This window comes from Pomacea canaliculata, linkage group LG3 (assembly GCF_003073045.1).
Source record: "Pomacea canaliculata isolate SZHN2017 linkage group LG3, ASM307304v1, whole genome shotgun sequence".
NCBI lineage: Eukaryota > Metazoa > Mollusca > Gastropoda > Architaenioglossa > Ampullariidae > Pomacea > Pomacea canaliculata.
The window spans coordinates 37179321-37194322 of NC_037592.1; the positions used below are offsets into that span (position 1 = coordinate 37179321).

Sequence of the window (15002 nt, forward strand, 5' to 3'; positions counted from 1 at the left end):
GGTAATGTTACCTTAGGTTAGCTAATGGGCCGCAGGCATGAGGTGGAGGTTACCTTGCCGAGGGCTTATATCATAGATCAGAAGTGTTGTGGAGTTCTGCGAATTATAAACAGGCGCAGACCTAAAAGGTCGGCTGATAATCGAGGTCCCCATCTTGCACGGGTCCACATCCATGACAACATGAAGTGTATGAGGTATGGGTATTGATGAGGAAGTAAAGCAAGGGGCGTCCCTCTGCTTCACGAATACGACCCCAGGTTAGCAACCGCCTCCCGGTCCTTTCCTAACCAATCCTGCAGTTGAGCCTTCTGTTTTTCAAGACAAATCTAGGAAGATGGAGAAAACATTAAACCTTTCCACATAAACCTTTTTGAAAACCTTGGAGATATTCTCCTCTGATGAAAACTCGTCGTCGTTTCAGCGCAGCATAAAAGCTGGCCTTTAATTACGATGTTGAAGGACGCACGCAATAGCTGGAGCCTCCCTGTACACCCACCACCTCCCAGCCCCTCCCTCCACAATTTCATTTTTTTCCTTCTACCCCCCCCCCTTCCCCCTCGTCTTTTCCCGCTCACAAATTCTCGTCGATCCGTGCGTCTGTGTTCGCTAGCTGCACGTGCATGTATATGCGTGCATGGCGTGGACTTCGTGCCAGACCGGGTTTGATAGTTGTTTACTTCGTCAGACGGCCATTTGTCGGAACCGCAGGCGTCTTCTGTGATTAGAAACAGACGTACATAGTCAAACAGCCACCTCCCTTTCCCCAACGAAAAGTAACAGCACATTCACACGTACATGCAAACACACAGATTAACAAAAAAACCACACACACAAACACGTCCGTAAAACAGCAGAGTGAATGAAAGAGGAGTGTACAGGTAAATAAACAAAATCAACCAAACAGAAGGCAGCAGTTTAACACCCTCCACATCTCTTTAACATAAACAGCTGCAGCTGAAGCGATTTGCTAAATTTTGTTTCTATTTTCAATCAAATGAATAGGGTGAGGGTGGTGAAAGTTGGCTGTGCTTCACAGAACAGAATGTTAAGTGCTGAGTTGAGATCACTGGCAATCTTCACTCTTGTCGTGCACCGCGCCTTTGGTGTCCTGGCCTTCCTGTCAGGGTGTTGTCAAGGTCTCCACGGTATCTCATCGGTTTATTGTCTCGAGAGTTCTGCTCACATCTTCTAGTGAGCGTCACATTTACTCGTCCGCTCAAGCTAACCTGGCTCTGATGGCTAAACTGTTCGTTACATGGACTTGAGTTTTGCTATTGTCAACATCCAGGGAGACGCAAGATCATCGTTATCATCATAACCAAGAAAAACTGTGAATTAAATCTTTAATAGCGGTTTTAAAAATTTGGCTGCATTTAACTTCTCTCCCCTTTGCAGCAGTCCTTCTGTCCTTCACACACAAAGTATTTGCTCGCTTGTTCGCGTGCTTTCTCGTTTACTCACGCGCACGCTCACACGCATGCGCAGAGAGAGCCGAACAGATAGGAAGAGCCGGCAACAAGCGCGCTGGGAGAATGCGCACTAAACGCAGCATTTGGAAAGAAGGAAAGTCATAAAGCGCGAGCTAATTGAAGCAATAAACAACTGTTGCGAAAAATGACAACTCCTTCTTGGGCTTTTATGTCTAGAGATTGGACCGAGAGATTATTCAGATTTCACGAACGCCCCGTGCCTCCAGAAAGGCTACAAACACACACACACACAAGGCGGTGTTTGTCCATGTGCGCGGTGTAAAAACTTCTCCGCATAAATGAGAGCATATTCGGCCGGCCTGTGTTCTTCCGCGCTGCGCCATAAACCCTGACGTCATCGATGAGGCGCGAAGTAATATCCCCCGCTGTTGCCCCAGCCCTGGCGGCCTCATACATCTATATTAGCGGCACCAGAGATCAGTGGGCGCGTACATGCCAGCGCCAGGCAGTCTCACGGCACCGGTAATCCGGGGTTATTTCCATAAAGAGGTATTGATAGTGATTCACAGTGAGTGCAACTGCATCTTGCAAAATAGGGAGCTGTCAGCATGCCAAGAAACGCATCGCTGACTTCCTCCTCCAAATCCCGTCTCATCACCTGGCAACGAGTGCGAGCTTAGGGTCCGGGATCCGTGCGTGTTTAGTTCTGCTGGAACTGAACTTACATGGCTTAAATGTAGAGTGGTGAAGGAGCGAGGGGAGTCTTGTCCCTCCCATTGTCGGGATTTGGAGGTTGGAGCGAGGCATGACCGTCTTCTGCTGGCTCACAGACTTGTTGCGGTAATCAAGCAGGGGCTGGCAGTGGTATTTGGCCCTACGAGAATGATGTTTGGCCCCGACCAGAGTGATATTTGGCCCCGACCAGCAACGATATGCGGCACTGTCATCGGTCTGTGTAGGTCGAGGTGACAGATGGCCGGCCCAGTGCCGCTTGCCCAAGATGCTCTATTTACCCATCTCAGCTATTTTCCGACTTCGTGTTGTTTGAGCTTAGCGAGTCCGCGAGGTTCCCGAACAAACATTTCAGTGTCTGCACCAAGCGGAACTCTTGCATGGGTGATCTCTTCTTGCTCTTCCATCCACCCTCGACCCCCCTTCTGCGGTCAGCCTTGCTTCCGACAACATCAATATCCTCTTTAAGGCCGGCCCACGATGTATTCTCACTACCTTACGATCTCAGACATCAAAAGCTAGTGAGAGGCTCTGTTTTTCTTTTTCCAACTTCCCGTTTTCTCCTGGCTCGGTCGTCTAAAGCTCGCGAAATTGAATCCGTCATCAAATTTCTTGTTCCACGTTTGGGCTCAAAGTTATAGCATTCCCTTACACGGCCGGCTCCCATCGTTTTCTCCTCCATTAACCCTCCCTCTTTCCTTTATGCACACCAGTTGGCATGGTCCCCCCTCCCTCCATTAAACTAAGCTCCTTGCCTTATACAAGCATTTCCAGTTGCCTGGGTGGCACCACCTGATATGATTGGCTCGACGTAGACTGACTCTTCCCCGATCATTATCCAGCTTTAACTGATGAAATCCTCTCCCCCCACCTCAACTTGCCACTTCTCAAACACAGCCTCTCAGAGGCTTATTGAAACCGCAAGTGCCCAATCACACACGGAGGATTCTGTGTGCATTGTGAGGGGGTTGTATGTTCAAGAGTTAGCGTCCATGTGCATTAATTTAATTGCAAAAATATTGAATCCCGTACATCCCCAGTCCCCAAAGCTGTTCATGCTTCCTGATGAAGAGCAGGACAATGGACATGACCGTCTCCCCCCGTGTCCTCGCATGATGGGGCTGTGGGAAAGCTGCCACTGGGGCAGCGGTCGCACGCGCCAATGTGACCAACCCGTCTGCGCACGTTCGGGGTCAGCTGTGCCACGAGTCGGTCTCCATGATATTGCTCCATGTTTGGCCATCCAATATCAGTGGTCAACCTTCCGGAAGCTAATTATCTCTACCACATATTATAGCTTCTTTTTTTTCTCGAGAGAGGGGAGGGGGAAAGAAACAGAGGAGGGCAGATGGAAGGGGATAAAAAAAATTCCTTGGTTCTTGTTCTCTCTTCCATCCGTTTCTACAGGATTCGTTTCTCTCCCACCCTTCTCCTCCCGCTGATCTGTTTTCACTTCTCATTTCCTTTCCCCTCCAGCTCTTGTCGGGACATTCCAGCCATCCCCCAACAGCAGCTCGCTCCTATTCCTCCTTTACCTTCCATTGTAACTACACTTCAACGAGAAACTTCCATAATGTTTTCCTTCACTTTTCTCTAATCGTCTGCATCTTGATTTCACCCTTTCCATTTAATCCCTCCGTCTTTGCTGTAGAATTACTTTCCTTCTCCGCCGCAGTGGTGGGTCCGAGTTTGTGACAGATTGTCAGGCCAGCCTGCAATGGAGACGGCAAGAGAGGGGGGAGTGCTGTGGTCGAGATGCCAGTTCAGACCTCCCCATCCTCCAATGCGAGTGGCCAGTTCACCTCGTCTTGACAGCCCAGAAGAATACGGAAGCTCACGATTGACCAAAAGCACTTGTTTGCTGAATGTCGGGAGCAAGCCTCCCTCCTCACCCAACCACTTTTACTGGCACGTTCCTCATTCAATAACATGAAAGCCGATGCGTGCGGTTCCTTCCAATCTTGAAGTCACAATTCAAAACATGTTCTGATTGCACAACCTTATTGGCGTTTTGACAAAGTTATGTCAGAAAATGCCATCTTTCCAAGTGCTTTTGGAAGAAAGATTTCTATCCCACTTCCCGACTTCTCCCCCACCCCCTCACAACTTTGTACCTTCAAATATTTGGAGGAAGAAACACGCAAGGCACCTTTTTCCTGCAGCAGTCGTGTGGCGGTAACCAGGACTGCAACACAAATACTCTCTCCGTGACATTTTTTAAATCCCTGGGCAAAACTTGCTGATCTTCATTCGTCGTGTAAAATAAATCAAAATATCTTTATCGTAAAAGGACCCACTAAGCCTGTGCACAAACATTATTTCCTCGATCAAATATGGTGGTTTGAGGAATGAATGGTCTCTAGAACCCAGGACAACCTATTTGACCTTTGCCCTCAGGGGCCGGAGACTCAGCTGCTCGTGGTCCACCTCCCACATGTTGGCGACAGCTGAACCACAATTCATCCAGCAAAAATTCTGCTAAACGACCTGACCTTTCACCTTTCGTGCTTGCCTCCTTCTGAGCTCTCAGCCTGGAATGAAACCGAGCGACGCCGCGGCAAATCTTCCATCAGGCTTAGGCCTGGGCTGTAATCTGATAATGGATGAACCCAGAATTACCCAAGCCTGTTGCTCGCCTTGCTGGAACTTGCCTGCAGTCACATAACGGTTGATATTATCGAAAATCAACTCAGGCAATAATGGCGCCGCGGTGCTCAACTTTCAATAAGCGATGATTCTGCCTTTAATTTGAAACCTTCCTCAAGAAAGATTTCCCGCAATGGATTTGTTTCAATTACTTTCAGTTTAAACCACGGATTTTATTCTCAGACTAAATCTGAGTTTTTTTGTAGGGGGAAGTGGTTTTTAAAACTTATTTCTTTTTCAGATTTCTTTTCCTTTTTCAGATTTATATTTTTTAAGTTTTGCAGTTTTTCAGCTTTATTTGGACTGCGAGTTTTCTCCCAGAAATCAATCTTCACTGACATCTTAGTTCGTTTCTCATTGCTCATTTATCTCAGATTACCATTTCATCTTAACCCAAGTTTGTTCCTGTCTGACAGCCACCACCAACGTAAACAAATAAACATAAACTTTGTCCCCTGACTTCTGCTCAACCCTCAACATGACTACCAACAAGAAATTAAATTACTAATTAATAAAATTCAAATAAAACTGAAATACAGAAAAACTACTGAGCACACGACCACATAATAAATACGTTGATTGTAGTATTTTAGGATTTTCTGGAGCAAAGAGTTTTCTTTGAATAATAGTAATAATACAAATTTCCTGCAGGGGACTATCATCATCTTGGCTTCAGTTTCTCAGCACGACTACTTCGTTACAGCAGTTACCAACAGCCGCCATCTGCGTCCATCGTAACCGACAGGGCAGGAAGATATTATAGGAACAAGTCGGTTTATTTTCACTGCTTTAAAAAAATAGTTAAAACATAGTGCAGCTTTGTGCAAGACAAAAAGAAGAGAGGGAGTGATGCAGCGTTTGAGAAAATAAGCTGATGAGGACAGTAGCTAGGAGGTTTACAATAAACTGATGAAGATTGTAGCTACAAGTATTACAAAAATAAACATTACTCTTGATTTTTGTGAGTGTGTGTGCGTGTGTGTGCTGCGTTTATTTTGTTGTGTCCGAGTGCACGAGCAATCCCTGTAAGCCTGCTAATCTCCTGGTGCTTTACCTCAACCTCTACTCAGCCAGCAGCTTGTAATACTGACAAAGACACAAAAAGTCGAGGTCTTGACCTAGCTGAGGCTAACATGTCGAGTTTTCCTGCACCTGAATAAACTCAGAGTTTCTGTGCTTTTAAAATCGACCTGTACATTTCTCACACAAACAGAAACCTAACTGCACTTTCTGGAAAATCGTGGTGTCTCCATCCCGCACATAACGGACTTCTCATAATTCTCCAGAGGCGACTGTATAAAATAATAATAATGACAAAAAAATAAACCATCATTTGATCGTGTGGATTACGTGTGTGGGAGGAGAGGGTTGGGGAGGGGAGAAGCATCAACTGTCCATGATGATACCTGTCGACGCTGCTGGCCAGCATGGCGGCGTGGTTGGCCTCGTTGGGGCAGTGGTAGGGGTAGGTGTCGGAGTTGTAGCCCTGACTGTGCAGGCTGCCGATGTCCATCGGCTGACCACGACACGATGGCACCGACCCAGACCTCGGCACTGTGCGTGGAAACCTGGGTCCTACATCCCCTGCAAAAAAAGAGGGAAACAAACAATTAAAAGAAAATCACTTTTCTCGCAGTTACTGACATCCACAGGCACAACATCAGTCTTCACACAAACAAATAATGTGCAGGTACAACGAAAATCGACCTGCTGGCTTATTCACACCGCACCATCAGATTTTGTATGCTCGCCTGTGAAAGCTGTCAATAAATTAAGACAATAATAGCAAAAGAGCCGGCTGACACAACTCCATTGATGCATGGAAATGAAGACACGACCAGTCGCATGCACTAACTCATAGCTTGTGACAATGAATACTATGGCGTGTTGACTTTTGATTTATCCCGAGATAGATGTGATCGATAACAGCCCGTTATAACCTCAGCAAGGCAAAACACTGCGGACTTGCGGCAGACATCAAACACAATAACACCCCGTGTTGCACCTGTCCCTCCCTCGTGATCAAAAGCAATTCTCACCCGCGCCGTGTGTTGTCCCTCGATCTGCACGTGCATTTATTAAAACACTGCCTGCCCTCCACCCCGTTGGGTACCCGTTAGCTATCGGCAGTGATTAGATCAAGATTTAGACCCGCGCGCTCGCCCCTCACTCTAAACATTTAGTGCACACGACGAAAGGGAGGTAAGCAGACTGCAAGCGCTGATGATTATCTGACATGAACAAGCAAGCATCGCCATCGTTGTGATTATCTGGTGTTGACAGAATGTTGTCATCTTAAAAAAAAAACCTCTCTCCCCCTATTTTCATTTTTGTGTCTGTTGCACTCAAATGGATTAGGGGCAGACGGCGTCACTCCGAGCACGCGCGATATGGAGGGCGAGAAGCATGGGGACATGCGCGACTGTAAACAAGTTCTAACGGTTTCCTCCACACCCCTCTTCGTGCTTCCCATACCAAAAGCGAAATGGGCGAAAACACACGCGTACAAACACATAACCCGTGTATGTGTTGTACACGTGCTGAAATATTTCCTCTGAACTATGACAATAAACAGATAAATAAATAAATATATTTATTACGCATTCACTCTTTCACTCACTCCGCCCCACCACTCCATACACAATCTGACAGTATTATATTTTATCATGGCAGTTCATGAGATTTCAGGAAGAGACATGAAGCCTTCACGAGATCCAGTATGCTCATGTATCATTCGTCGTCAAAGCTGTAGGTCAATAACGAGATCGACGACATCCTCCTCCTCATCCTCATCATCATCAAGACAATGGGAGAGGGAGCGTGCTGGAACTGTCAGTCTGCCAGGGAAGCTATGTAGCCTGTACTGAGAGACATCGTGCACAGACTAGAGGCGTAGACCGGGTGCCTCAGCAGGAATGAACGAGCTACCCAGACGTGGAAGCTCAACTATTCGCGGATGAATATTCCCGCAATCTGACGTTATCAGGAGACGAAGAATGGCCAAGTTCCTGCTGCCAGCCTCTCTGACACCCTCCTTGATCGCCCGGGCTAACCTTGCGAGAGAAGCACGGCCACCTGGCACCGGGCCCAAACGAGGCGGCTGATGAGGTGTTTGAAGGGAACTCCTCTCCCCACACTCACCTGTGTCTCAGACGACCTGTAGACACGAGATGCTGACGGCGATTAGTCTACCACATTCCTTTCTCCCTCATCCAGCACGGACCATGCCACTCCAAAATGTTTTAGCGCAACAAGATAACGGTAGTCTTCGTGCGATAACAAGTGGAGGAAATGAGGAAAGAGGGATGACTAAGACACTGTCGGATGAAGCAGAAAAGAAATACAAACATAAGTACTCGTAGTATCTGCGCTTAGCAGACAGCTAAACGGCTAATTTTTATACATGTACTCGCTTCAGGCAACTGCTAGGCGTTAACCATGCAGCTAGTGACTTGTGTCCAATTGTTCCCAGGATCCGCGTGGACTTGTCACATAACTAAGGTGAATGAGGTTTGACGAGGACTCTATGGTTCCGCCGACCAAGCCACACACGCACCTCCACGAGATGGGCGGCCATGACACTTGTCACTGGTTCTGAGCAGGACGTGTTGAAGACCGCATTACCCTGCCTTTGCCAAGGACAGACTTGTGTGGGAGGGAAGCGAGGAAACCTGTGAATCTCGGATCTCGCTCGGCCTTGCGCAGCAATCGAGGGCCAGTAATTTGAATGACGTCGACGTCAAAGCCTCGTGGCAGTGACCTGCTCCTTGTTTTGTTCCGCTACGTCAAGACACTCCACGTGACAGACTCACGGGGTTTTTTTTTTTCAAACTGCGTCTTTTTTTTTTTTAAAATAGTTTTTTCCGTTGCGGCCGCTGCCCCGAATGAGCTGCCAGTGGCTGCGAGAATGAGGCTCGAGGCCGTGTGACAGCGCCGTCCGCCTTCTAATATGGCGCCTACTTCGCGGAGCATCTGCCATTACCTCGCGCACCCATGCAGGAAATTTCACGGCAAACACACGTCTGTTCGCGGACCTGAGGCAAAGCTTGGTTCCTCCAGCAATAGAACCTGAGAAACTAAGCCACGATACCCATGGTCTCCACCTACACAAGCACACACGTCGTCTAACAAACCAATCAACCAACTGGCAATACTTAAGTCAAGTCGACTTTAGGGTGGGTGTGTGGGAGGAGAGCCGATAGCTGTCAAGGCTAAAAGAAGGAAAAAAAAATTATTAAAAAATTCACTTCTGTACTGAAACGATGAAAGCATTTGACCCTAGCTTAAACAACGAACAATGAAAAAAATGCAAGCCAACTGTAAGTGGCTTACTGCATGCAAATGGAAGGCAATGCTCTCATTCTGAATCGTTTTACCTCCCCTGATAAATCAGCCAGTCGGGCGGAGTGATCATTAGGCTAAGTCATCGTTCCCCTCTAACCAAAAATAACAAACCTGGAAAATTTTCCTCCTGGAGAGAAAAAAAAAATCCCTAAAGGAGGAGAACACCCACAGCCAGACTTGAATGTCCACGTTGATGACATAACTGCACATCCACAGAGATCATCATCCATCAGTCTGCCCATCCAGGCCAACAGAAAACAAGAGAAAGGAGGGTAGAAGAGGTAATGCCTTGATTTTGAAAGGAAATTAATGTGATTTACCGTGAAAAACTGCACAGGAGGGGGCCTTAAACGGGTTTTATTGCTCCAACTTTCCATCCTTATTATTACACTAACGATTAATTCTGTTTCCGCCTGGATAAAAAAAACCTGATAGTTCCGAAGTTTAGCAGTCAAGTCTGTCCAAACTTATGTCTATCAGACTGTTGGACTATGCTCTGTTCTCTGAGCCTGTAAGTCGCTCCCCCCAACTGTTATCTGGTTTTATTATCTCAGATAAGAGTGGAGGAGTCGTTGCCTTTCCTCACGAGGCCCGAAATTCACGAGAGGGTTTCTCAATTAACTGCAGGCTCAACATATTTTCGACGTTCTCTTTAAATTAACCAGAATTTAAAAAAAAAAAAAAAGGAGAGCCCTCCTTTACCCGCCTCTCACCCCAGACCCCTGCCACTGGTTCTTGCGCAAAGCAGTCTGAGTAAATACTCATTTAGTGAGCTTGCGCAGTCAGGGAGAAAAATGAGGAGCTGCGCATGCAGGCCGGCAAGCCTTGTTGGTTTTCGCCGAGATGAACGACCCCAGGCTGCGGCAAGGTCCGGTGTCGCCATGGGGTCAGGCCTGCTATGAAAGACAACTCCGGTCCCCTCATATTTGCCCCAACAACACAGAGGCTACTGGTCCAATTTTGCTCATCTATAAAACAATTATGCTGAGCTCGAGCCGGCATTTGATTTCATATTAAAGTCTGGTCATTCGTCACGTTCCCACCACAACCGCTCCAGTCGCCAGCACCCACCCAGTTTTTTTTTGTTTTGTTTTTGGTGTCGAGAGGTAGCAAGGGGTTGGAGGGGTAAAAGTGAAGAAAAATATGACAGTGGCCAGCAACTGAAGACACCATCTTTACCGTATTGATATAGTCCAGTAGTTATGTGTTGTGGCTTTTCTATGACATCAACGACACATTGTTTGTCTAACACAGTTTTCACCTAATTACCAAATACTAATTACACCACAATTATCGTAAGGTTATAACGCATTAGTACTTAGCCCCGTGATGAACCCCAATTGTCTCTAACGGTCCTACACGTGCGTCATTTGAGGAACTCAGAATACAAGCCCAATCGAAGGCAGGGTGGTGTCAGGATCGGAATCAAGTGCAGTCAGGACTGGAATAGAATTTCTCTTTTTGCACGAGAAATAAAAACTTCTTTCCGACATGTGCATGTTCACGGTGCGGTGTGGGTGTTCAGACTAGTCAGGGGCACGAGAGACAAGTTCAGGGCACGGCATTCATGTTTAGGGGGCAGATTGCATGTTCCTGGGAAGGATATGAGTTTTGGAGGGGCACAAGGTGCATGTGGAGGGTCAAGGGGTGGCGTATGTTGTAGAACACGGTGTGCATGCTCAGGGGCAAGGGGTGTGTATGTTGAGGTGCACAAGGTGCACGGTGGATGTGCGTGTTGAGGGGCACGACGTGCGTGATGGCGGCCCGCCCCGTGCCCCCCTGGTTGTGACGAGCTTACTCTCAGAACGGACTACGAGGGCGGAGCAGTCAGGAGGCCAGTTGCTCACCACGCCCTGTTATTTCTGCAGCCAGGCTCGTTAGCCGAGGATGAAGTACAGCGGTGACCGGGCCTCGTTAACCGATCGTCTCCATCAGCATTCAGCTGACGTCAGCCTTCACAACATGAGATTACAGCTGCTATGCAGCTGCTGATGCTGCTGTTACTGCAGCTGGTGTTTATGTTTTGCTGCTTCCGACTCTACTAACATCAACAATAGCTTACAATAAAATACTAACGACAGAAAGTTACAATTGTCTGTCAGGATGTGTGTATGAGACAGCGACAGACAGACCTTTAAACACATGGGCAGGCAGGCAGGCAGACACACTGAAAACTCGGCTTGATGAAATATTGGAGGCTAATTTGTAAGTTGATAATTTTGTATTGCTTCGAATGATGTTATAAATATCAAAATAGTCCTCGGAGGGAGAAAAATTTTCCTACCCCCGTATTACACCAACAATTTAATTACAGATAAACAGACAAACAGAAAACAGACAGACACAGAATGATTCTCTGAGAAATTTTGAACTGAGCTCAAATGACTCGAAGCATAAATATTTAAGGCTATAAGAGTCTTAAATACGTTTAACTGATTCTGTAAATTGATCTGAGCTGCAGGTAATTTTCCCCCAAAACCTCCATCATAGTTAAATAAAAACATTGGGATCTCTCCTTGTCTTCGAGATTAAGACCTTTAGGAAATTAAAATCGCAAGAAAAAAGCAAAAGAAATGTTATTGGCATTCGGTCACAACTAATTATTCAATTGATATGCCTGAAAAGTGTCAAGAGCATAAATAAAGCCTTCTCAAACTGCAGTGCACCGTATGAGAAAATGGCTAATGGACAATAGAAAAAGACGCCTGACGAAGGGGTTTGTTTGGGGTAAAAGGATTATTAATACCATAAAACAAAGCCAGCACGGACATTGTGGCTGCTGTGAGCACCCTGCCGCTATACCCCAGCCCAATACCCGGTGTCGTAAACATTAAGCCAGCTAATTATCTTCCCCACCCCTCATCCCACAGTCTCCCAGCCCCCTGCTACCATAAAACCCACTCGTCAAACTAGTTGCCGCCAAATGCACGCACACTAACGCCCCCTAGTGACTGTTGTGGTGTGTTCATGACGAGCAGACTCAGGAAGACGCTCTCAGGTGGCGGAAGTAGCGCCAGTGGCAGCAGTTGTCTGCCCACAACCAGGCCTTTTGTGACGTCACAGCATCTGTAGCCCACGTGCGTATCCGTAACATCGCCATGACACCCCTTTCCCCCTTGTCGCCGGTTAACGGTGACCACGAGCCGCACCGGTTCAAAGTGTAAGAACACCGACCCACGCAGGTGCACTGTGAACACTGTCTCACCTTACCACACCGACTCAGGTAGGTGCACTGTGAACACTGTCTCACCTTACCGCACCGACTCAGGTAGGTGCACTGTGAACACTGTCTCACCATTAAAATGATGGCAAGACAATGATCCGCTTACCGTCAGCCAATCAAAGCTCACTTCACACCGCACTGGCTTCATCCCAATCACCTGATAATACTCTTGTCACTCACGCGGTCAAGCGAACATACTCATTCACATGCTCACTGTGGCGTAAGAAGAAAGTCTTTATAGATATCTAGAGAGCGAGAGAGAAAGAAATAGAGATAGAAAAAGAGAGAGATTTACACGAAAGCAGTTCAGATTTCAGGTCAATAACTAAAATGAAAGGTCACAGGTCAATGAAGACAAAACACACACAAAAGCACTAGTTCACGGCTCTCTCTCACACACACACACACACTCCTTTGACTCTCACTCACACCATTATCTCCACTTCACCTGAAAAAGCCGTGGATGAAGTCAACAACACGATTTTTGTACCTCAGAAGCCTGCAAACTCAATGTGGCAGTGGCTGTAAAAAAGTAGCCATTAAAACACTGGGTGCGATAAAGCCGCCAGCAGGTTGCTGTGAGATCTCAGTCGCCTCTCAAGCAAGTGACAAAACTCATCTGCAGCACAACCGAGAATAACTACAGGCAAGCTGTACTTTACAGGAAAGAGGAATACACCAGCTGACACCCGAGAATAACTCCACTAAAAATTGTCTTACACCAGAAGTCAGGCTCAGGTTTCCTTCCAAACGGCACCCCTCCCCCAGTCACATAAAAATATTATCGGCTTAGAGAAACATCGCAGGTCACAAAGCAGGCGAGAGTCGCGTTCAAAGGCCTCTTATCTTGCAAATGGAGGATTTTAGGAACTGCCATCTTTCAAAAAAAAAAAAAAATTAAAATAAAATAAAAAAGAAGAAGAAAACGAGTAAAAAGAAGAAAACGAGGAACAAGAAGAAGAAAAGCAGAAGAAGAAGAAGAAGAAGAAGAAAGAAAACACAATCCCTTTTTGAAAATGATTTCGTACCGGACTAGCCTTTTAAGCCGGGTTACAGCTTATAAACGGCCCGTGCACCGGAACTGCTGCACTTCTGATATTCAGTCCTAGAGGAGGCAGAGCAGGACGCACGCACTGGTCACGTGTTAATCACGGGTAGCTAATCGCGTTTGTAAAACCTTTACGGGTAGCTCTCGCTAAAAGAGTATTGCTAGAACTGGTGCAGCACTTCTGTCTGCATACACAGGCTGACCTTGCACTCGCACGGGTGGTCGCGCTCCTCCACACCTATCCTCACCTTTCCTCAATCGCACCGTCAGGTGATAGACGAGGTGATAAACAAAAACTTAACGAGCCACCCTTTGAAGCTAAAATCCATCACAATGAACCCATACCACCTGTGCTGTTCAACATCACCTTCATGCGTGGAGCCCTCCAAGACCATCACACTTCTGTTTCCATCTGTGGACGGCTGATTTGCATCCCACGCTTTGCAGACGACATCGATCTGATAACAGGCACTGAGGCCAGACCGACAGACCGTTTGAACCATCGTTGAATAAAGACCAACGCTGATAAGAGTCATGGTCAATTGCAAGAGTAAATGGACAAGAGCAACTCCAACATGGACCCAGTACTAAAGAAGTAAAGAGCTGAAAGTATTTAGGAGTGTCTCTAAGAGCGACAGCTCCACGACAGATATCCACATCAAGATCGCGACAGCAAAGGCGGCAACGACTAGGTTAGTCTGTCACCCAGCTATAACATCCGGTTCTACTACAAAGTACAATCTGTACAAGTCCCTCGTAGTCCCGATCCTGCTGTAGGGACACCTTGTGGAAGATTGTTCTTCGAGGTACCATGGACACCGGTCGACCCCGGGAGACCACATGAAGAACGGACTCGCAAACTTGCTTACTATCCCCCAGGACTGGCACTAGTGGTGCACCTCGTGAGCTTTCACATCTAAACGTGTGTTTATCCCAACAACCGGTACCAGTCAAGGGACGAATGCTTTATTAAATGACTGGTAGAAAAATGCCCAGGCTTCCATCGTCCTTTGTGTGGCATGCTGGGAAGTCCCAAATAATGCGCCGACGTGTGGCTGGTCGTGACAGGTCTGGCACCGGGAGGTATGTATGAGGGAGGAGCAAAGGAGGAAACGGAGTGGACCCTACCCCTTCTACCGCAATTAATCCCTCTCTCCATCCACCAACCTGCCACCATTCTGGACGGACACAGTCACGCGCTTTGAACCGTGACTGTGGTCACGCGCGGTCGGCGCTCAGATGGACAGTGTCCCATAACCCGCGCTGCGACTTCCTGCTAATTAGCCAGGGTGGCCAGCCACGGACATTGCAGAGGGCGCTGCTCGAAAAGTTTATGGTTCTGCGTGCCAGGAGGCCACAAAATCCACCGGAAGCTAACTCCATTCCCTCTAAGACTGGTCCCTGGTGTCCTGCTCCACTGAACCCCCGAATGAAGGATTTTACGACTGCGCGGTAAAACCTGCGGGTTTCCAGTCTTTGAGTAATTTTTTTTCAAATATAGAAACAGATAGCATCAAGATTTAATCGGCAAAAAAGAGAGAAAAAGAATAAAATAGACTGTAACGAACGAGCACGATAC

At 47.2% G+C, this 15002-nt stretch overlaps 1 protein-coding gene across 1 annotated transcript in view; it reads right to left on the minus strand.

Annotated features, from left to right (window-relative positions):
- The window catches only part of LOC112559660 (teneurin-m-like), a 163007-nt gene that overhangs the window by 66964 nt on the left and 81041 nt on the right, over nt 1–15002 (minus strand). The window contains 1 exon segment of the mRNA XM_025230994.1: nt 6215–6392. Coding sequence (XP_025086779.1) covers nt 6215–6392 — 178 coding nt within the window.